Genomic DNA, 23,797 nt, shown 5'->3' with positions numbered 1-23,797 from the left:
ATAAATTTGGGAATCTCAGTTAATAGAAACGGGGAGTAGATCACTTAATCAAGACTCTCGAACTCTCACAATATGTATTTGATTTTCTATTTACCAAGAAATGAAAAAGTTAGCAGCTGAAAATTCCCACTCACACTCATTGAATCCAACTCATCCCAAAGCCCATAGCAATGAAGTATACCTACAGTTTGGAGTGCCATGATCATAGGATTTCGCCTCAATTGCAATATCGAAATTACACATTGAATTATTTTTTATGCACTAACCAATATGGGAAGGAGTAAATTTCCAAACTACTACAAACGGTAAACAATGAACTGCCCTTTATAGTAACATAAGATGAATACTTAAAAGAGTACAAAGGCATTGTTGTGGGATCAAGCATAACACAAATGTCTTTGACTATTTTTTACCGATTTGAAGCACTATATTATAGTGGAATATCATAATAAATATTGAAGAACTTCTCAAGAAATAATGTTGTTCTATTAGATCTTATTTAAGTTGAAAGAAGTAATGCGTCATATATGTACAACTATTTAGCATAATGGATGGGCCCACTTTATGATGTACGTGTCTTTTTATTGTCTTCATTTATTTTTTTTAGGTAATTCAATTGAGAAGACATGCTCTTACCCGTTTTTTCATATAGATTAAAGAGTTAGTTTTTTGAAGATGTCAATGGGCGGTATAAATAGGATTGTTTCATCTTCCCAGATGTGGAAGTGCCTTATAAAGTTTGAGCCACTCTTTCAAATAAAGAAAGAAATGTGCCATTGGACTTGACCACCAAAAATCGTAGGACCTAGTCTCATTAAGCTTTGATCATTTTACAATTTATGTTGGAACAAAATACCAAAACCATATGTTGGAATTAGGAAAGGCACTGTTTTAAAACCGAAATTGGAAAGATAGGCGAAAATGAACATTGATTTTGCTTATGCTCATCACCGTCCAAAGTTCATCGCATGGTCACAGTTGTTCGGTAGTCTTTCAATTTTCATTTTTTTTTCTTCAAATCAAAATGATCTAAAATTTGGAGTGTGTGTTCATAAAAAATAAGAGAATCTAATAAAAATATAAAAAAAATAATTCATAAAATATAAATTGACCAACATACCTCTGAAAAATTTATAAGGGTATTTTGATCAATTTATATTTACGAAATATTTTTCTTCATATTTTTATTAGGTGCGCCTCACTATGATGTATACACGCTCCAAATTTCAGATTATTCCAATTTATAAAAAAAAAATTTGAAAAATGAAACACTACCAGACAATCATAATCATACGATGAACTTTGGACGGTGATGAGCATAAACGAAATCACTGTTCATTTTCGCCTATAGGCGTTACGAAAACTTTTTCTATATATATATATATATATATATATATATATATATATATATATATATATATATATATTCAAGCTGCAATAATATTACACTTTACAACACATTATCTGGACTGTCCATTTTCAATATTTTCATGCGTTTATAAATCTAATTGAGTTGAACTATTTTTGGAATTTAAAATTTTATAATTAGAAATGAAAATAAATTCTCATAAAATTTCAAAAATTTCCAACACCAAAATTACATTTTTATGACAAAATTTAGAGATACGCAATTGTTTAAGGTTGCAACCTAATAGAAACCTCAACCAAACTTATATACATTTCATGAAGAGTCTCTCTCACTTACACTCCAGCAACTGATATCCAACTTCCATCTCATGCATAAAGCACTTTCTAGAGATTGAACCACAAACTCAAATGATTCAATTAGAGAGTTCAATTGGAGTTAACTGTGGATAAGCCCCTTGATTCATTGGAAATTTTATGGGCTTGATACTTTTATGAAGCAAACAAATACATGAAATTCCTTATACTTTCTTCCCTTCTTCATTTTCTTGGGGAGTAACAATTGGCCTTAGTAGATTATAGGTGTACGCTCCACTGATTGCCCCTGCTGTGGGTCCCACAAGATAAATCCAAAGGTTTTCTAGGTTCCCTTTTACAAATGCAGGTCCCATACTCCTTGCTGGGTTCATGGAGGCTCCAGACACAGCCCTGGTGAAATAAGTCACAAGTTAGCAAAGACAGATGAAATTTTAGGGCAAGCTTGTTTTGCGTTAAAATACTTTTTAATAAATATTTTTTCGGGAAAGAATTCCCTCATGTGATTAGGTTTGAAATATTTTCATACCAGTTTGTCCCATTGCATCTTTTTATAAAATTAATAATTAATTGGTATGAAAATATTCTCACATCTAACCACATAAAGGAATTTTAAAGGGTGAGGTTTTGATGTGTATTCCACACACCTATTTATTTGTAACCAGAGATTTTGGATCCAAAATTTTAGAAGTCAATAATCTCAACTATAGTGATCAAGAATAGAAAATAAATATTTTTTTTAGAAAAAGGGTATATCTTGAAAAACAATTTGTACCTTTTTTTTTTACTTCTTAACATATCATTCGATCTCATTTTGGAGTTGCAAAATAATTGGATCTATAGCAAAACTCTAGTTCTAGTTACTTAAAGGTGTTTTGAATGCTAAGTTTGTGAAAGAGCTAGAGTATGTGGACTCAAAAGTCTGGGGAACTCAGAGTAGACTTTTCCAATTTCAAGTGCAAAACAAAAAAATAAGATACACTAAAATATCAAAACTCTTAACCATTTTGCAAATGTTCATATGCCCTCATTTTTTTGGTTCAAAAATGATTACCGGACCTTACTCGCGCATCTTTTGGGTAGGATTAGTTTTACGCTTTAAATGCAACAAATTGGCCCTCGAAGTGGAAATAAATTGATGAGGGAGCATAGCATGGTTTAATCTCCATAGGGCGATTGGATGGTCCCTTGTGGACCACTGCTCATATCATACACCAATGTGCGTGTACTTAAACGCTTGTGTCTTGGTATTGGGTAAAACCATAGATGTCAAAACCAATTTTGGTAAAAAACTGATCAAATTTAATGTTTGACCAATTTGGTTGGTCAGACCATTCGGTTTTGACCAGTTCTACTTACTAGACAAAATTGAGAAATTTTTTTTAATACATTCGCATTTTTCAACTATTATTTTTAATTTTCTTATCACTTTTAAAATTTAATCAAATGGGTTCGACTGACAATCTAATCAGTTTTCATTGAACCACACCCCTCACCGATTCTATAATCAGGTTGGATTCTGATGATAATAACTACAGTAGCAACTTATGACACAAGAAGACGCCTTGTGCATACTTGGGTAATGGCAAATGTGAATTTACAAATGCATTTGGATTGGTCTCATGGGTCTCACCCCATTCATACTTGTTTACCAAGAACAAAAGACTAATTCCATGTGTCCTTGTAGGTACAATGGACTTGAAAGTACCTAGAAACAGAGCATATCGCATATGAAAAACACATGGTTTAGTCCAATGAAAAGAAAATGAAATTAAGTAAGGTAATTGAGGTTACCCCGCAATGAGTACGTTAAATAGGACCGTTCCTCCAACTGCAACCCCCGAAAGCTTACCAATCTGTTAAAATTCACAGGAGATTAGCAGTTTATAAAGGGAAATATCTTAAAGAAAAAGTTCACATAAGAATGCAACTTTATAATGTAGAACTATGAATGTACCTCAAAAATCCATCGCCATCGCAAAAGGTAGTTTTAATGTTGAAAAACCCTTTGATTGATCATTTCGACATCGAAATGTATCACCATGAAAAATAAAAAGATTTTAAGTCTAAAAAATAGTGCATTTTATAGCATATTATCTACACCATCCATTTTCAAGATTTTCATATGTTTATAGATCTACTTGATTTTAACTATTTTTGAAATTTATAATTTTATAATCCTAAGAACATTTTACATCAAAATTATATACTATGATAAAATTTGAAGGTGCACCTTACCCCTACAGCTACGGATGCATCCGTATGCTAACTGCACCCATATATTAATAACATTGATTTTCTTTTGTCCATATTACCCTATCAATGTAACGAGTGTGTGTTCACATGCAAAAGTGCATGATACTAGCCCTCCAATAGAAGTACCAATGGTGATGCTCCCCGACCTTAAAATCACTTTGGCGGTGAGCAAGGGATCCCAACAAAGCTCCAAATCATTTTCACACCCTTGGAATATCTTTACAAAAAAAATTTAATAAAAATAAAAAATAAAATAAAAAAAGAGGGGATTTGATTTTTTGAATCTACTCTTTAACTCTATTGCCACCCCAAATCCATCTGAAAGGGCAGTCAATATCTGGCCTTGAAACTAAAAATCAATATGGTCTCTGAACCACGTGTAATGGTTTCTTAGGAGAGGAAGCTTCATTATTTTTGTGCTAGGAGCCCTATAAGTGGGGAGTTTACTTATACATGCGTACATAGATTAATATATGTGCTTGTATGCATGCATACATGCAAACACATGCGTAACCAGTGTTACCATGGGACATACAGCCCTTGGTTGGTGGCATGTATCAATATGTTTTTTTTATTTTTATTTTTGGGTAATTCAGTGGGGAAGGCAGGCCCTATCCGTTTTTTCAAATAGATTACGTTGGTGTTAGTAGTGGAAATGGAAATCACAACATGGTGACTAGAGTGTGGGGTGGTACCACCACAACCCTAACCCCTTTCCCTGTATCAATATGTTGTCAAGTGTACACTTCAGGTAGGGCTAAGAATTTACCCGGTCCAGATCCGAAACCCGAAATTCAGTTCCTATCTAGATTTGGGTATGGATCCAAGTTTTGGATTCCAAAATTTGGATCCTAATCCAAAATTTAGATCCGAATAGTAATTCGGGTTGGATCCGGGCATAGATGGATCCTATCCAAATCTGACCTGAATTCTAAAAATAATATATGTTATTTTATATATGTATATATTTATACATTTATTAATTTATGTATATAATTATTTTAACTTTATACTTACATTTTAACTTTATAATATACAAAATTTTAACTGAATCAGATCTGGATTCGAATCCGGATCTTATGTATAGTTTTGGATCCATATATGGATCCAAATATTCTCGATATGATCAGATCCAGATCCCAATCTGATATATGCTTCCAGGATCAAGGTGGATCCGGACCCGATCTGAAAAATTCTCAGCTCTAACTTTGGGTGTACTAAAAATAATAGAGAATTATGAAAGGCCTTCCAACAGGACTTCGAATCTAAGTCATTTATGCGAAGTCCTCTTTGCGACTACATCATTGACAACTTTCATGGGTCTAAATAGGGATATTGTATTTTATATATTAAAGTGTAATATTTTAGCTATAAAAAATAACATTATAGACATGGTTAGTTATATCAACTTTTAAAAGACACCATTTACGCTTGTAGACCAACACAAGCATCGGTGTCCATATAAGAAATGATGCTTACACATGCAATGCAGCTATGTAACACTAATGTATCCATAAGTATGTAAATTATGGAAGCAAATCCCTAAAATTTCAAAAGCAAGAACGATATAGAATCAAGAAGCTTGCATAATTGGAAAACGACCTCCACTGAAAGATTTAAAAGACGACAACGATGACGACATCAACAACGGCGACAACAACTAACAAAAAATCAACAACAACAATAAAGCCTAACCAAAAATACTAAACAAAATAATGGACATAATCAAATACATACCGCCCTGCTATCAGTCGCCACTCCACAAATCACAAACATGAGAAGGAATGTGATTATAAATTCCCATCCGAGTGACTCAATCCAAGTCCCTGAGGGCAGTGTCATAGAAACATAAACCCCCTTGGTCTGGTAAAAGATCCTTAAAGTTGCACAAGCAAGAGTCGAACCCAGGACTTGAGCTGCAACATAAGCGGGCACCTACATGAAAGATAAAGTTCCTTTCTAGTATCAAATTAGGGTGCACTAAAACTAGTTATAACCACTGTTAGGATCAGGTTTATGTTAAGAGAAGATATATTCTATGATCTATACGATCATAAAAAATGTAAGGTCATACGTGTTGGAGAGACGATGGAATCTTCAACACATTGACGGGAACCAAGCGTAGGGGTAGCAATGGACCCATCTAGACCCGGGCCCGACCGATAGACCTGACCTCAGGCCTGGGTATGGGTCTAACGGGTTCATGTCCAAAACCTGGACCCGAATAGTATTCGGATCTGGGTCCATCCAGACCCAACCTTTTGGCTCCCTGACTAAGCGATTGATTTCACTCTCTCTTTGTCCCCCATGCATCTAATGATCATTCATTTGTTATGGTCATACATATCATGATTGTCATTGTCCTAAGGACAGTGCAAAAATCTCGTTCACAAAAACTTGTGGGTGAACCAATGAAGTACATAAGGAAAAAGGATTCTATAATATAAGACAGTCTACTTTTAATACAAGAAGGTCACAATCACGTCTGGCTATTGTATGTGAACTTTGACAGCTTCGAATGTGTCATAAAGCTCGAAATTTAATTTACTTGTGAGCTTTAAGTCTCTTCATTGGGATATCCCTATCCTCCATGTTTTATATCGGTTAAAAATGATTATGACCTCCTTGTACCAGAAGTAAATGGTCTCGTTTATGCTTGTCCTAAGGAAAAAGAGACCATTATCGTATATAATGTACATATAATACACATAGTATACTTGATACACCCTAGAGGTTCACGGTATATGATACACCACACGGACATCCATTGTCTATCCCTGACCCTGGACAATTGAGATCAACCAAATTCCGCCCAGACATATGTTTACGTAGTTACCGTAAATCTCAACCGTTAACTGTCCAGAAAAGATTATGGATGTCACCCCATTGTGTGCGATACACCATGCACCACTAGTGTAATATGGTATAGTTTCACTTAGCTCTTAAGTAAGTTCTTAACTCATGTGGCTATTCATACACTTAAGGAATGACTCTGTATTTCTAGCATTAAGAACCATTCATAGGGAAACATAAAGTTTTTCAGTGCCAAATCCTAGCTCAAGTAGATACAGAACCTTACAACAAAACCCACAAAACCAAAAGACACAAATTAGGGCTTCAAGATTTAGGGTTTTCTCACACTCTTCCATGGAAAGCGGCCAACAGATGCAAAGGCAATGGTCACAGCTGGGTTGAAATGGCCTCCTGATACATGACCAATTGTGTATATCATCACCATAACAATGAAACCCCAAGAAATTGCAACGCCCACTATACCCATGTTGTGCTTATGAGCATCCATGAGAGCTGATGCGCACCCCACAAATATCAGAAAATATGTACCAACCATCTCTCCAACAATCTGAAAGAGACAACACTTCTACATCGTTAGGTCTCATGTCATGTGACCAAAAACTTCTTGGAGTTTCCTTTTCAGGGTAATTTAGGTAATGGAATATAGGAAGAAGGATGATAAGTTGAATGAACGAGAATAAGGCGCTTCGGCAATACAAGTGGCGGTCCAGCACTCACAAAGAACGGTCCGACAATAGGTCCATGCTGTTCAGCACTATCAAAGAGCAGTCTGACAATAGGCCCTTGTGGTCGGCAACAAACCCAAAGTACAGCCTGGCAATGTTAAAGAGCGGTCTACCACTTTTTTTAGTTTAATGGGGTCTGGCAATGTCAAAGAGCGGTCCCGCAGCCCATATAAGCCCAGGTGAATGTCCGTCCAAAATTAAATTTTTATGTAAAAAAAAAGGTGTTTTCATCAAATCAATTATCTCGATCTCAAGATGTATGGACATGAAAAAAAATAGATTTTTTTTCTTGGAAATAGTGCATCATTTAATATATTTTCTAGACCGTCAATTTTTCAGATTTTCAAGTGTTTATAAATGTACTTGATCTACACTATTTTTTAAGCTTTAAATTTTATAATTAAAAATAAAAATAATTTTTCAGAACATAATAAAAATTTCTAGTATTGAAATAACACCTTTCAATTTTATTTGAAGGTGTGCCTTGCTTTGATTGTTTAGGGCGGCAGCATTACACAAACCACACCCCAAAAATAATAGTCTTGAGGGAACGACAAAATAAAGAGTAAGACAGAATGTATTGTGAGAGAGACAATAGGCTGATTACAGAGCAAAATTGAAAGTAAAAATAAAAATTAAAATAAAAACCAACCCCCAGCCAACCTCCTTTCGTCTGAAAAATACTTGTTAATATTGTAAAATAATATACTTTAGCATAAGGATTCCATGAGTTTTTAATAAAGAAATAATGTTGTGGGGTTTTGGCCCCACATTCAAGAATAAAGTTAGGGACCCCACATTCAAGAATAAAGTTAGGGAAAAGTGACATTTATATGGAAACACTCTCTAACCTTAAATTAATTGAACAAAAAAGAGATTAAAAAGGAGCATTTATATGGAAATACTTTCTAGCCTTATATTCATTGGACAAAGGGCCTTATATTCATTGGACAAAGGAGTGATTATGAATGTGGGAAAATGGTAAAGCTTGCGACGTACGCACATGCGATGGGCGTACACTCTGCGACGGCCCTGTTCCTAGCCATTATGTTATGCGCGGTGGTAGTTTGTGACTATCATTTCTACACAAAATTTCCTTTTCTTTTTTTATGATAGATATTGGGTTTTATTTGGACAAGTCACTTTTGGTTGGCGTGAAATTGTTTTTTGGAAAATAATTTTATATGAAAATTTTTTTTTGCATGGTAAAATATGGGAATATTTTTGCATCAATTAGTTGTCAATTGGTGTAAAAATATGCACTAAGACCGATTGGTAAAAAAATATTCCTACATTTTACCACATGAGAAAATTGATGTAAAAAGATGCACTAAGATCAATTGGTAAAAAAATATTCCTACATTTTACCACATGAGAAAAACATTTCTTCTGAAATTGTTTTCCAGAAAACAATTTCACGATAGCCAAACATTTTTCCATAAATTCGACGAGAAATTCCTATGTTTTGAGGCTGGTTTGTGTTAATTAATTTGCCAAAAAAAAAATGTAATCCCTAGGAAGTATACTATCCACTTGATCCCTTGGCCAAAACACATGTTAGGAATACTTTTTAGATCCCAAAATTTGAGAATGTAATAACTACAACCAATAAAATAATATCAGCAACAAAAAGAAATTCCAAAATAGACTCAATATACTAGAAAAAAACTAATGCCTCTAGATTGAATAGATACTGTCCAATTTTTTAAGGGCTAGAGAAACTAAAAATTCAATGTTTTTCTTTTAAAAATAATAATCTAATAATTCTTATGTGATGCTCAATTTTATACTTAAAAAAAAAAAAAACCTCCTAAATAAGTATTTTAAACGAGGGAGTGGATGCAAAATATGGAGCATAATATATGTGCTCACCTTTTGTATTGAAATGATGGATGATGGAGAAATACAAAGCTTTAGAGGGGAGTCTTGGCAAACACTAGTAGGAGTAGTATTGCCTTCTTCCAAGCTCAACGCATCGGGAATAGGAGAATTGCCAAATGAGGGTGTTTTAGGTGTCTCAGCCATCCTTCCTATTTCATTCACATTCATTCACCATGCTCTATACACTCTCTCGACAGAAAGAGACCCCTGATCAGGTGGCTTAGGAAATTATATAAAGTGTAAACTGTGAGATGGCCGAGGAGAGAACCGTGCAAACAAGAATTTTGGATTCAACAAGGAAAATGTTTTGTTTAGTGTGTGTACAATGTTCACTTTTGAAATTTTTAGGATTTTCTCTCAATCCCTAAAGACATAAAAACAAATAAAATATGAATTTCCAAGTTTTTTAATATAACATACTTTTCAGCTACTATTTTCCAACGTTGTAGAACATGAAAATAATTTTTCTCTCTCGATATATATATATATATATATATAGCTGGGAAGCTATAATGAATAGTAATATGGGTGGAATCTCAACCGTCAGATTTTTATCATATGGTTCAAAATGCATCTCACTATATGAATTTTAATTTTTTTTTCTATAAATATGATTAAGATGAAATTTTGGGTGTATATACCAAATACTATTGTGGCACTATATATAAATGTAAAAAAACTATTTTCAATAAATTTACATTGACCAAATTTTTTAACCCTCCGTCATTTTTTAGAGGTATTTCTGTCATTTTATATTTTAAAAAATATTTTTTAATTGTGCACCCTATTTTTTAGTATACACATCTAAAATTTCATTATGATATGATTTCTAAAAAAATATTAAAATTTATATAGTGATATGTATTATGAACCACATGATAAAGATCTAACAATTGGGATTCCACTTATATTATTATTCACTATAGCTGGCTAGCTATTGAAAAGATTACTTTTATATATATATATATATATATATATATATATATATATATATATATATATATATAGTGGGATTCCACTTATATTATTATTCACTATAGCTGGCTAGCTATTGAAAAGATTACTTTTATATATATATATATATATATATATATATATATATATATATATATATATATATATATATGTATTTTTTTCGGAATTTTCGTAAGTGATAAAAAGGAGAATCATGGTTAAGGATACGATAATCATTGTTCCTTACAATAATTCCTTTATTTTTATGGCCATGCTCTCGTTTATTATTGAGATACAATACTAAGTTTATTATTCTACAACTATATTATCAATTCAATGGGATGATTTCTATAAATTAGAAACCTGGTAGTTATCGGTGCCGACCTCTAGATGCTTAATTACCATGCAAGTTAAATCGTTTTTTAGGAGCTCGTGGGTGAATGCTATCGGATAACACATGAATGGAACTCTCATGCTTTCTTGTTACACATGCGTGTAATACAAGATCGAGGTTTTGACAAGAGTTGAATTTCAATTAGTAAGTATTCAAGAAAATAGGGAACGGGGTTGGGGTTGCGTTGATAGCTTCCATTACCACCCATTCGAAAACTATTGATAAAAATGGGTCGGGGCTTGTAATCCGTACTAATCTACCTTAAAAAAAAAAAAATTCAAGAAACTAAAAGGAGGTCATCTTTTTTGCTAAATGGAGTTCTGGATCAACGATCAATTACTCAGTTTGGGCTTGAGACTTGTACCCGACTCGAGCCAAGTAACTTTGATGATTTCAAAAGAAAGGGATTGTATACAATAAGATTGTTTTCCTTTGGTATAGGAAAGTCACAATCAATGTAGAAAGAATAAGGCGGATGTTTTGTTTTTGGTGTCGAAATACAAATCTGTGATTTTGGCGTTACAGGATACCAAACTTCCAAGTCCTACTCTCTCTGGGGCTAGGGAAGTTTGGGGCTCAGGTACGGTTTGTTTCTGTGGGATTTATTTAGTAGGTAATTCAGGAGGTATTTGGGTTTTGTGGAACCCTCTAGTGGCCCAAAATTTTGAGACAGTTGTTAAAGACAATTCCTTACTTCTGGGTTCAATGGTCCTACTTTGGGGTTTTATGAATATTTATGGGCCTCTCTATTTCTTCTTTGAAATCTCCTTTTATCTTTGAGATGAATGAGTTGATTTGATCCTTCAATTATCCTGTGGTGATAGGGGGGGGGGATTTTAATTTTATTAGGTGGTCGAATGAGTCCTTTGTAGGGTACCCAATAAATACTTATATGAGGAATTTTAATTGCTTCATTGAGAGTAATTCTCTCAAGGATCCTCCTATTATTGGATCTAAGTTTACCTAATCCAATAATAGTATTGCTATTTTGGCGATGTCTAAGTTAGACAGGTTTTTGTTGGCTTCGGAGTGACTGGAGGCATTTCCGTTTGTCTCAATAAAAGCCCTGGCGAGGTTGTCATCTGATCACCTCCCCATTTTACTAAATACGGGGTCCCTCAAGGGTGGGCCTAAACCTTTTAGATTCGAGGTTCGCTGGTTAAAAAATATAGAGGTGGTTGAGCTTATTAAAAAGACCTGGTCGAATACTGTGGTGGTGGGTTCTATGGATTTTCAATTACATAAAAAATCGGTAAGCGTCAAACACAAATTGCTTGGTTGGAAGAAAGATAATAAGTTTGATCTTAAAGTTAAGATTGAGGGGGTCTTAGCTGAGATTAAATTGCTAGATCTTAATGCCCATACAAGTGGAGTCTTAACAAAGCAATTTGTGGAGGAACGTGCCGTTAAACTTAAGGAGTTAGAGGATTTGAAAAGATCTGAGAAAATCTATTGGAAACAAAGATCTAGGAATAAATGGTTGAAGGAAGGTGATCTCAACACTAAGTTTTTTCATGCCATTGTTAGTGCCAGAAGAAGATAGAATGATACTTCAAGTTTGACTATCCCTAAGTTAGATCTTGAGGATACTGCTGCCATGGAAGTGGGTGTCATTAATCATTTTAAGAAAGCTTTTGCTAAAGAGGTGGTGATGACACCAAGTTTTCTGAATGTTCTATTTAAGATACTAAATGAAAAGCAGAGATGTTTTTTTGGAACGAGAGATCACTGTCTAGGAGCTTCAACATGCTGTTTTTGCTTTGCCTGGTGATAAGGCGTTGGGCCCAGATGGTTTTCTTTTGGCTTTTTTCAAAAATTTTGGAATCTAACCAAAGATGATTTGCTGGCGGTCATTAAAGAGTTTATAATCAGAGGTCAAATTTTTAAGGGCATCAATTCTACTTTCTTAGCATTGATATCTAAAAAATCAGTGATCAATGAGCTCTCAGATATTAGGCCTATAAGTTTGCTCACAAGTTTTTACAAGATTATAGCTAAGGTTTTGGCGGAACGGCTCAAGGAAGTCCTTCCTCTCATTATTTCAACTACACAGACTGCCTTTATTCAGGATCATCAAGTTACTGACATTATGTTGGTGGCTCACGAATGTATTCATTCGTGAGTTTTGAGTAAAACGGCAGGCATTATGCTAAAACTTGATATGGAAAAGGCTTACGATACGGTGGAGTGGGGTGTACTGCTAGTGATTATGAAAAATATGGGCTTTGGAGCCCAATGGAAGAGTTGGATTTTTGGATGTCTATTTTCTGCACATTTCTATGTATTTTTCAAAGGTAGCCCGATTGGATTTTTTACTTAAACTAGAGGTTTATGTCAAGGTGACCCCTTTTCTGCTTTCTTATTCACGATTTACGCCAAATGTTTTAGTTTAATGCTTAGCAGGGTGGAGAATGCGAGGGCTTTTGCGGGTTTTTAAATTGTAAACTCAGATATATATGTCTCTCATTTACAGTACGTTGATGATACTTTAATTTTAATTGATGCTGAGACAATACAAGTGAGGAATGTGGTGAGATTTTTGGAGATTTGTGAAGTTACTTTGGGGCTTAAAGTTAATTTTCATAAGTCTTCAATAGTGGGAATTAACTGTAGCGAGTCAATGGTGTGTGAATTGACTAATGTGATGGGCTGTAAAGTGGATTCTTTTCCTATTACCTATCCGGGACTTTCGCTTTTGTACTCAAAATTTTCTATTGCAGTTTGGGATAGGGTAATTTAGATAATACAAGTCAAGCTTGATATGTGGAAGCATAAATATTTGTCTCTAGGGGAAAGGATAACGATGTTAAGGTCCTGCTTGGCGAATCTGCCTGTGTATCAAATGTCGATCATTCATATTCCAGCATCGGTTGCAAAAAGAATTGAGAAGATGATGAGATATTTCCTTTGGGGTTCGAGTGGAGAAAGTAGGAAACATCATTTATTAAGATAGGATAGAGTTTGTACAACTAAGTGTGAAGGTGGTTTGGGAATTCGAAATGTTATGAAGTTTAACCAGGCCTTGTTATGCAAATAGTGGTGGCGTAGTTTACATTTGAAGGATCATATTTGGTATCAAGTTCTTTAGACAAAGTATGGGATGAATAGATTCAATATGTGGCTTGGGGGTGGTAAAGGAAAGGAGGTGTCTTATGTGTGGCAGGCGTTCTCGAATTGCAGGACTATGATTGCAAGCTATTTTAGATGGAATGTGGGTGGGGGTAGTCAAATCTTATTTTAGCACCATAAATAGCTGGGGGAGTATCTTCTGTAATCTGTTTTCCTGGATCTTTTTAGGGTAGTGTCCAATCCTTATCATAAATTTTGTGATGTTGTTGAGAGAAGAGGTCAGTTGGTTTCGTGGGATATACCCCTTATGTATAGATGGTTGAACAATGTCTTGTTGTCTCAGTGGTGTGCTTTGATGGAGCTTTTGGATAAAGCCTATATTTCTCAAGGGGTAGAAGATATGTCGGTTTGGGAAATTGAAAGGGATGGTGTGTTCTCAGTTAAATCCTACTGTAATTTTTTTCCCATGACCGATAGAGATGATTTTCTCTCAAGATTGTGCAAATTTGCAAAAAAAGGGGCAAGATTCTACTTAATGTTTGTTTGCTTTGTAAATCGAATGGTGAGTCAGTTGACCATATGCTGATCCACTACCCCTATACCTTGAGGATATGGCATTGGTTAATTGGTGCAGTAGGTTTTTCGGTAGCGTTGCCTCAGCGAGTTAGTGGGATAGTCTCGCAATTTGGAATTCCATTTCTTCCCAAGGTTGGAAGTACAATTTGGAAGATAACAAAAGGTATGATACTTTGGGAAGTATGGAAGGAGAGAAATAGAAGAATCTTTGAGGGTGTGGCACTGCCAGTTGACAAGCTTATTCATTTAATTAAGCTCTCTATTTGGCCTTCTCTTTCTGTGGCCAAGGATGGGTGGGGTATTACTAAGGTGGATGTTATGATAAATCTGCCCAAACTTTTTTCTTTGGGTTCAGTCTCTAGTATACCTAAAGGATTGTGGCATGCCCCGTCTATGGGTAGTTTTAAGTTAAACTTTGATGGCAGTTCGTTGGGGAATCCGAGACCAGCAGGTAATGGTGGTGTAGTTCGAGATTGCTATAGAAATGTTATGTTTTCATATGATGGCCCAATCAATGTAGCTAATGGCTAATTGCACGAAACTTAATGCTTTATTAAGGAGTGTGGAAATTTTCATTCGGAGAAATTTGGGTACTAATTGCTTGATTGAAGGACATTCTTTAAATTCTCTTAGATGATGTAAGAAGGAACAGAAGGTTCCATGGGAACTGCGATCCTTATGATTGCAGATTTTAGATGCAGTAACCAACTTATCGGTTTCTTTCTCCCATGTTTATCAAGAAGCAAATGGCATTGCTGATGCAATGGCCAAAGGTGATGTTAATCTTTCTTTTTTTACTTTTTCTCACGATATAATTCCCTTTTAGTATATTAATAAAGAGTACGAATATTTGTCAAAAAAAATTCTAACCGTCCGGTTTTAGTTGGTTTTGGTGAAATGGCTTGGTATTTCAAACAAATTCAAAAAAATAAATAAAATCCCAAAAACTAAGGGATTTTGTTTGTAATGTATTTTTTAATGTTTTTATCATTTTGACAAAGATTGAAAATTATTATGGCCATTTTTACATATTTCCCATCTTTTGAGAAAATTTTAAAAATACCCTTGGGCACGAATTTATTCTTTAATTTTAAAGTGTTTTTAACTTCATTTGGATGTTTTGTTTAATCATGCTTTAAATATATATTTTTATATTTTATTAGATTTTTTATTTTATTTTTTTTTTAACACTTTTTTGGCTGCCCAAGACTTGCCCACTTGAACCACTTCTGACCCCATGTCCGATTAATCGGTTCGATTTTTCCTACATTGGTTACAATTACTTATAACCATCCGATGTGAAATTTGATAGCTTGAGTGTGTAACACAGTTAGATAAAATTTCTTTTGAATTTTGAGCATAGTCAATGAAATATATGTAGCCACCCAATTTGACATCCAATAGTTAAGATTAATTGTGCCACCTTTAATAAAAAAGGAAAAGTTTATATAGAGCCGAGGCTTTAATCAATCAAATTTGAGCCTAACTAAAAAAATTTCACTAGAAGAGGTTATTTTGATGCCTAAATATCCTCAAATGGATCATCTCAACATCAAGATGCATGGACATTAGGAAAAAATGGATTTCAAGTTTTGGAAATAGTGTATTTTGTAACGCATTTTTGGACCGTCAATTTTCAAGATTTTATAGATTTGTCGATCTATGCTATTATTTAATCTTTAAATTTTATAAATATATATGAAAATATATTTTGAGGCTATCACAAAGATTTCTATTATTGAAACCACATTTCTCGACACTATTTGAAGGTAGGCTCTAATTTGATTGTTTAGAACCTAAGCTCTATGCAAACCTCACCCTTAATAATTTCAAAGGTAAATGGTCTCATTATATACTTCCCTAAAAAAAACTTCCCCAATAAGAATTTTTTTTTTCTAGGAAGTGGTAGTGTAGTACACACACTCTTTTTAGATATTATGGGTTATGGTCATGTCAGTCCCTTGGGAGCTCAAAATCAAGTGCACTTTTAAACTTCCACGAAAAAAAATACAGCGAATACAACGAAGGGTACGGTTTGTATAGAACAGAGGCTCTAAACGATCAAAGTAAAGCTCACCTTTAAATAGTGTCAAAAAATGTAGTTTCTAAAAATATTTGTGATAGCCTTAAAATATATTTTCATCTTCAATTATAAAATGTAAATCTTTAAAAATAATGTAGATCCTATTTTTTTTCTCATGTCTATACATCTTGATGTTGAAATGATTAATTTGAAGATGTTTAAGCATCAAAACAACCTCTTCTAAGAGATGGGCTTTGATTGTTTAGGGCTTCGGCTATATATAAACGTATCCCATAAATTAAAACGTGCCATAGCCCAAAAACGTTAAAAAATCGTGGACGTGCAACGTTAACAAATAAAAATCGTGGACGGCAGGATTCGAACCTGCGCGGGCGAAGCCCACATGATTTCTAGTCATGCCCGATAACCACTCCGGCACGTCCACTTATTATATTGCTCATGCCCAATATAAATTCTTATACCTAATTAGAGAATGACCTCAAGGTTATTGTTTTCCCTGAAAAGATAACATTGTATTAGAAAAATGTTCTCATACAACAACGGTTATAAACCAAAACTAAAAAATCAGTCAGTGTTTTGGAATTGCTAAGAACACAATAAGGATAAAACTATGCAAATCTATGCTCGGGAACTCAATCATCAAGACTGCAAAAGAGTTAGATTTGGGTACCTAAAAATGCGCCATCTTCTATGTTCTTCCTACATTTGATCTGGACTGTCATTTCCAACTTTTCGCCTACTTCCAATACTTTTGAAATCAGACCACTAATGTCAGTAGTTTTTTTTAGAACGAAAATACTACCTATAGCCCACAATAATCTCATCCCCCCTTGTTTTTTTTTTTTAATGAAACTTGTCCAACAAATAGCATGCCGGACTATGTGTTGGACTAGCTTTTGGACTCTAGTGAAGCTACAATGAAGCTGTCTGGCTTCTGGCCCATTTTGAAGCCGATCCAGCATAATATGTGTCAGATTTGGTCCCTATTGGAGTTAATCCCGTAAAAATTGTGTTGGACCAGTTTTGTCCTTTTTTGTTCTTTTTCTTCTTTTTTTTTATCCTTTTTTTTTTTGAGATATGCATTTTAAGGAGCATTTTTACCCTAAAAAAAAATATGATTTTCTTACTTGGACGGGGGTGCAAAAAAAAATTTACAAACATGTACTGGAGTGAATGATTTTTAAAAATAACTACTTCATGGATAAATTGGACAACTATAACCACCTCATTGATTGATTGGCCTCTTTAATGATATTTTCTCCGGACATTGGTCATGGTAGGATTCGGGCTTTATGCGCTGTTAATTAGTGTCATCACTAGTCAATCACTGGATGTTACAGAGTAACAGTGGGACCTTACCACTTAGATCATGTCCTGTTCTGGAGAGTCCTCAACCCTCCATTGCCATCCATCCTTTGATTGGATAGCGATAACATTGTTGAATATATTTTTCTCCATGGTCATAGAGATCATATTTGTTGGCCCTTAATATACTTTACCTTAATCTATTTGCTAACTTTAACAATGTTTTTTTTGTTATGGGCAAGCTTTTTATGCTTCCCCTACAACATAGAAGTTCTATGCTCCCCTTTATCCAACCATCTGTTCTGAATGGAGGGGTAAGATTGCCCCAATCACAATGTCATATCTCTCCACTATTTTATTTTAAATTTTTTTATAAACTATTTTGACACCAAATTTTGGATGTCTATTCCACTGTTAAACTCGCACAAGCAAAAAATATAAAAAAATATTTTTAATAAAATAAAATGACCAAATTACCTCTAAAAGTTTCAAGGCGTATTTTGGTCATTATATTTTATCTAAAAATTATTTTAAATATTTTTTATAGGTGCACCCCAATGAGAAGATGGCACGTACCAAATTCATATTCATACAATAAATAAAAATAAAATACTTTGAGACGTCAGATCTAAGATCAAACAGTGAGTGGCTCTCTTGATCAAAATTGGACGGCTGGATGGTAAAGGAGAATAGAACTTCTATAATGTAGTGGAAACATAGAAACCTTTCCCTTTTGTTATTGCACCCAAAAAAACTTGGGTACGATAATATCAAACTGCAAAGTAGAGCATATATACATATGTAATAGGAGCCAAAGCAAAAACCCTAAAGAAAACTGTGATTCCCTTATTCATTATAGTAAACCCTTCATAGAAAAAATATACAATAAAACTATCTACTTTTAGTACAAGAAAGGTCACTCGTTGATTGTTAGATGTGGAATGGAGTGGCTAAAGGTATTGTCATTAAAAAGGACACAAAGTCCAAAATAGAATTTTTTTGACTTTGTGACACAACCCAAACCATCAAGTTTCACATCCACTGGCTAGAACTGATGGTGACCTCAGTATACTTGAAAGTAGGTCTTATAATATACAATCCCTTAATTTATTCTCACTAACTCAAGCTAAAAAAAAAAATCTTTCTTAATTTTTGATAACTGCATTACAAAATTAAGTACGAAACCATTCTCGTCACTAAAGAAGATACCAGCAAAAAGTCAAAAAACAGAAAAATGGCTCTCCCATTTGGTTTTTATAAAACCTGATTTTTTTATTCCACCTTAGCTTAGTAAGGAGCTAGTTTCCGTTTCTTTTTTCCCTTAATATGTAATACGTGCTCATCTTGAAGAAGTGCTCATCTTGAAGAAGAAGAACTGTAAAAAGAAAACCAGTTATGTTCTATCATTTTCTTTCATGCTAACTGTTTTAAAATTTAAAAAATAGTTAGATTATCTTTCCAGTATTTTTCTTGAACTTCAAATCTGTTGGCTACATTTCTCTGGCATTTGGATATGTTTTGAGTTTGTTGTTCTTGATCATTCTTGGCTACAAATATGGCTATAGTGGGTCACGAAGAGTGGTACTTTATCTCCTCTATAACAGAAGATTCCTAAAGGATTCGGCCAACCTACGTGATCAGTGAGAGTCACTGGAAATCGATAGACATAAAAAAGATGATTGCAATAAAGACATAATGCCATGTTTGCTAAGGCCATCAGCTAATATTATTTAAATATTTTGATAATACAATCGGTTGTTCAGGGCTATCAACATAAAATAAGCGTTTAGAATGAAACATGGAGCTCTATGTTGCTAACGCTCTATAGGGATATTTTCATAATCCGAAAGTGTCACGTTATTAATCTTGAATAATGAGGGGTATCTTGATCATTTCCTCGGGAGAATTACCAAATGCTTTTGTAGGGTTCTCGGGACCCCTAGCTTGTGAACTGGGAATCCCAATTGTTAGGATCCCACCCAAGATCGTGTACTTGATTGGCTACATACAAAGTAGATGAATACAACTATAAACCGGGTACGAGAAGTAAAAAAAAAAAAAAAAAAAACCTAAAAAAACACACTACTACAACACGTGGTTCACCCCGTAAAGTTACATTTATGGCCTTGGCAAGTCAAAATCTACTATCACAATGAAAATACAATTTTGAGTTAGAAGAGATCATACATTTCTCTAAACATTAGTAAAAAATCATCACCGATCTTCTTTTTTAAACCCGCCCTCCCGACCGAGCAACATCACCTATGAATATCTTCTTTCCTACCGCAATACTGCTATCGGAAAGATAACATCGATAACAACCGAGAGATTTTCTCTCTCTATAAGTGGAAGTCTTATCCATCTCTCTCTAGAAGTGGAAGTCTTACCAATCCATCTCTCTCTAGAAGTGGAAGTCTTACCAATCCAAAACCCATAAGAATATTGCCTTTCTCTCAAAGGCCATCTCTCTTTCTCTTTGAGACCTATCTTTATCTTGGAGATCTCTTCCCGTAACCTTAAAGGGGTGACCCTCAAAACCCATAAGAATACTGCCTCTCTCTTGAAGGCCATGTCCCTTTCTCTTTGAGACCTCCATCTTGGAGATTTCTTCCCGTAACTCCAAAAGGGGTGACCCTCAAAAGAAGGAGTATTATGTATTCCTCAGCCCTCTTGTATAGAGATCACTTGGGCTTTTGTTTTGTTCACCAAGGAAGCCCTTTTTCTTTTTCCATAAGACCCTCAATTTTTTGAATGAAATATAGGTGTGGTAATTTTGATTATCTCCAAACCTAACAATCTTCACCTTGATAGAAAAATCATCAAATTCGTCTTGTCGAACTTCATTGAATAGATTTATTGATTTCTTCTCACTTGTCTCCATAGTAGAATTTTCACAAACACTTTGCCTCCATGTTTCTCCATTTCAAACCATGTATCTATCAAACTCTACTATTCATCTTTTCGTTAATGCAAATGCAAGCCTTAGTCACGTACACACCTGGTACTCTTATACCAATTATAGGGTTCTAAGGAACTGAGAATCCCAATTACCGAGAACTCACCCAAGATTGTGTATATGATCAACTAAATGTAAAGTAGATGAATACAACTACAAATCGAGTGTGAGAAATAAAGAAATCATAAAAACACATACCATATTAACATGCGATTTACGTGGTTCACCCTATAAGGCTACATCCACGGCCTCAACAAGTCGAAATCCACTATCACAATGAATATTACAATTTTGGTTTACAAGAGATAATACATTTATCTAAACATCGGTAACAAGTCATCACCGATTTTCTCTTCTAAACCAACTCTGCCAACCGAGCAACACCACCAATTAATATATTCTTTTGTACTGCAATACACTACTAGAAAGATAACCTCGAGAGCAACCGAGAGATTTTCTCTCTCTATAAGTGGAAGTCTTACCAGCAGCCGAGAAATTTTCTCTCTACAAGTGGAAGTCTTTGTTTGGAGTGGAAGTCTTACCAGCAGCCGAGAAATTTTCTCTGTCTAGGAGTGGAAGTCTTTGTTGGGATATGGATATCTCGGGTTCATATTGATATACATCATTATGGATGTATGGGTATATATCTTGGTCATCAAGTTAGTTTGGTGATAAAGCATCATACTATTTACTTCTATATCCAAGAATCATACCATATTTATCTCCTGTAATTGTGTGATTATCCTCTATATATAGAGATACTTATTGATGTAAACATTCATCTAAATAGTGAAGATGTAGCCAGTTGGGCTTTAGATCCGTGGACGTAAGGCTCCGGCCTGAACCACGTAAATGTTGTGTTCTCTCTTCTTCTCTCTCCATTTCATCCAAAACAGTAAGGATGTAATCAATTGGACTTTAGATCCGTGGACGTAAGGCTTCGGCCTGAACCACATAAAAATTGTGTTATCTCTTCTTCTATCTCCATTCAATGTCTGTACATGTATGCTCCCTTGAATTCTAACAGTCTGACCAACCCAAAACCCATAAGAATACCACCTCTCTCAAAGGCCATGTTTCTCTCTTGGAGTTCTATTTCCATCTTGGAGATTCCTATAACCTCCAAGGGGATAACCCTCAAAATGGAGATCTCTTTCTATCACCTCCAAATGGATAACCCTCAAAAGGATGAGTATTATGTTGTTTTTTAGTCATCTTTTACATAGATCATTTGGGATTTCTTTTTGTTCACTAAGGAAGCCCCTTTTTTTTTTTCCATAATACCCTCAATTTTTTGAATGAAATATAGGTGTCGTGATTTTGACTATCACCCAACCTAACATAAATAAGAGGTATTTCGTCGTTTCTATAATTATTTTTAGAGGTACTTAAGTGAAATTAAATTTAAAAAACAACCTTGTATGATATTAAATAGGATAATTAGACACTTTTATTTATTTTTAAAGGTAATTTGATCCACATATTCTTTTTTCATTATCATCATTATTTATTAACATGTGAATCAAACACAAGATGAATAGTTTTAAATAAAAGAAAAATCTCCTAACCGAATGGGTGGCTGCCAACCACACTGTTAAGAGTGACCCAAATCACCACTGTTAAGAGTGCACCCATCGCTCACTTGTCATGCTTTTTGCATGCTTTTAACATCATAGTCATCCAAAAAAACATGATAAGACTTTGGAATAAATGCTTGTGGTAGTTTATATTTTTCTTTTTTTTTTTCGTTTATGTTGTTAAGCTTGCAGGTTTCTCAAGCTTCAAGGTTTCTTATTTTCCTCTTTTTCCATCTTGTTGTAAAGTATATTGGGGCATTGGTGTAGACTAAAGAGGTATATCAATTTCAAGTGATTTTTTATTATTTGTTATTGTGATTTAAAAAAAAATAATTAATTAATTAAATGTTTCGTTTGTGCTTTATTAGCTTTAGGGTTTCTCATTTTCTTTTTTTCCGTCATGTTCTAAAGTATGTTGCGGCATTGGTGTCGATTGAAGATATATATCAATTTCAATTGATTTTTCATTATTTCTTATTGTGATTTTTTCATAAAATTTTTATATATTTTTATTATTTTATTGTAAAGTATATTGGGACATTGGTATAGAATGAAGAGGTGTATATCAATTGCAAGTGATTTTTCATTATTTGTTATTATGATTTTTCAAATTTTCCTTCTTCTTTTATTTATTTATTTATTAAGTGTATTGGGGCATTGGTGTAGACTGAATAGTTATATCAATTTGAAGTGATTTTCTATTATTTTTTATTTTTCAAATTTCTTTTTTTTGTTGTGTTGTAAAATATGTTGGGAAAAATATATCAATTTCAAGTGATTTTCAATTATTTCATATTGTGATTTTGCATTGTAATTTTCCATTATAATTATGTTTGCATAATTCTTATTGAGAGGTTTATTTTTTTTTTGCTAATTTTTTTTTTTTTCTTTGTATTCTCCAATTAAATTTAGAGTTAAATTTTTGGAAGAAGATGGGTGAGAGATGCGTGAAATGAAACCAATTATGTTTTATAATTTTCTCTCTTGTTATTTATTTCTTAAAAGGTTTTAATATACTTAGATTATCTTTTCGCTATTTTTATTTAACATAAAATGTTTTGGATACATTTTTTTTGTATTGGGATATGTTTTTAATTTTATTTTTCTTTTATTCTGGTTGGCTATAGATATGCCGTGATGATTGTTTTTCTCTAGAGATATGCTTATAGTGGGTGATGAAGAGTGATATTTTTTCCATCGAGAAGAAGCATCCTAAAGAAATCAAAATCTGGTATCGCATTTCTATGATGGTATCCGAAGATTTTAAACGGCCAAAAAATCTATCACTACAATTCTACGATGGTATGGGAGGATTTTGAAGGGGCTCAAAATCTAACATCAGAATTCTATGATGATATACTATGTGCGACTCTTAAACTTGAAACTAGCGAGCCAATGGAGCATAACAGTAACACCAGCACAAGGCATGGACCAATAGAGCATGACACCAGCACAAGGTAGGGATACAATAGAGAGTTCTTAAACTTGAAACTAGGGAGCCAATAGAGGATAACTGTGACACCAACATGGGGCAAGGCTCCAATGGAGAGTGAGACCTGTGAGAGC

The 23,797-nt window shown here is 34.1% G+C and overlaps 1 protein-coding gene and 1 non-coding gene across 2 annotated transcripts; both read right to left on the bottom strand.

Moving 5' to 3' along the window:
* Nucleotides 1–1,652: 1,652 nt before the first annotated feature.
* Nucleotides 1,653–9,543, bottom strand: LOC18442887 (nodulin-26). The gene is made up of 5 exons (XM_088865334.1): nucleotides 9,348–9,543; nucleotides 7,076–7,297; nucleotides 5,674–5,871; nucleotides 3,475–3,536; nucleotides 1,653–2,073 (listed from the first exon to the last, which is right to left on the bottom strand). Exons 1-5 carry the CDS (start codon nucleotides 9,522–9,524, stop codon nucleotides 1,887–1,889), a joined length of 846 nt encoding a protein of 281 aa, XP_088721460.1. The 5' UTR covers nucleotides 9,525–9,543; the 3' UTR covers nucleotides 1,653–1,886.
* A 7,192-nt stretch (nucleotides 9,544–16,735) lies between these two features.
* Nucleotides 16,736–16,817, bottom strand: TRNAS-AGA (transfer RNA serine (anticodon AGA)). Its single transcript has one exon. It is a non-coding gene; the product is annotated as a tRNA-Ser (tRNA).
* Between the last annotated feature and the right edge of the window lie 6,980 nt (nucleotides 16,818–23,797).

The sequence above is a fragment of the Amborella trichopoda genome, chromosome 4, assembly GCF_054954075.1.
Source record: "Amborella trichopoda isolate Santa Cruz 75 chromosome 4, AtrichopodaSantaCruz75HAP2 v2.0, whole genome shotgun sequence".
Lineage (NCBI taxonomy): Eukaryota > Viridiplantae > Streptophyta > Magnoliopsida > Amborellales > Amborellaceae > Amborella > Amborella trichopoda.
Note: the sequence above shows the minus strand (reverse complement) of the source record. Positions and strands in the feature narration are given on the sequence as shown.

What these genes read in the sequence shown, in the direction of transcription:
- LOC18442887 (XM_088865334.1), bottom strand. Translation starts at nt 9,524, where the DNA reads ATGAATGTGAATGAAATAGGAAGGATGGCTGAGACACCTAAAACACCC. An exon ending in CCATCATTTCAATACAAAAG is followed by an intron (nt 7,298 to 9,347) that starts GTGAGCACATAT and finishes TGTCTCTTTCAG; the next exon opens with ATTGTTGGAGAGATGGTTGG. An exon ending in TTTAACGTACTCATTGCGGG is followed by an intron (nt 2,074 to 3,474) that starts GTAACCTCAATT and finishes TTATTTCACCAG; the next exon opens with GGCTGTGTCTGGAGCCTCCA.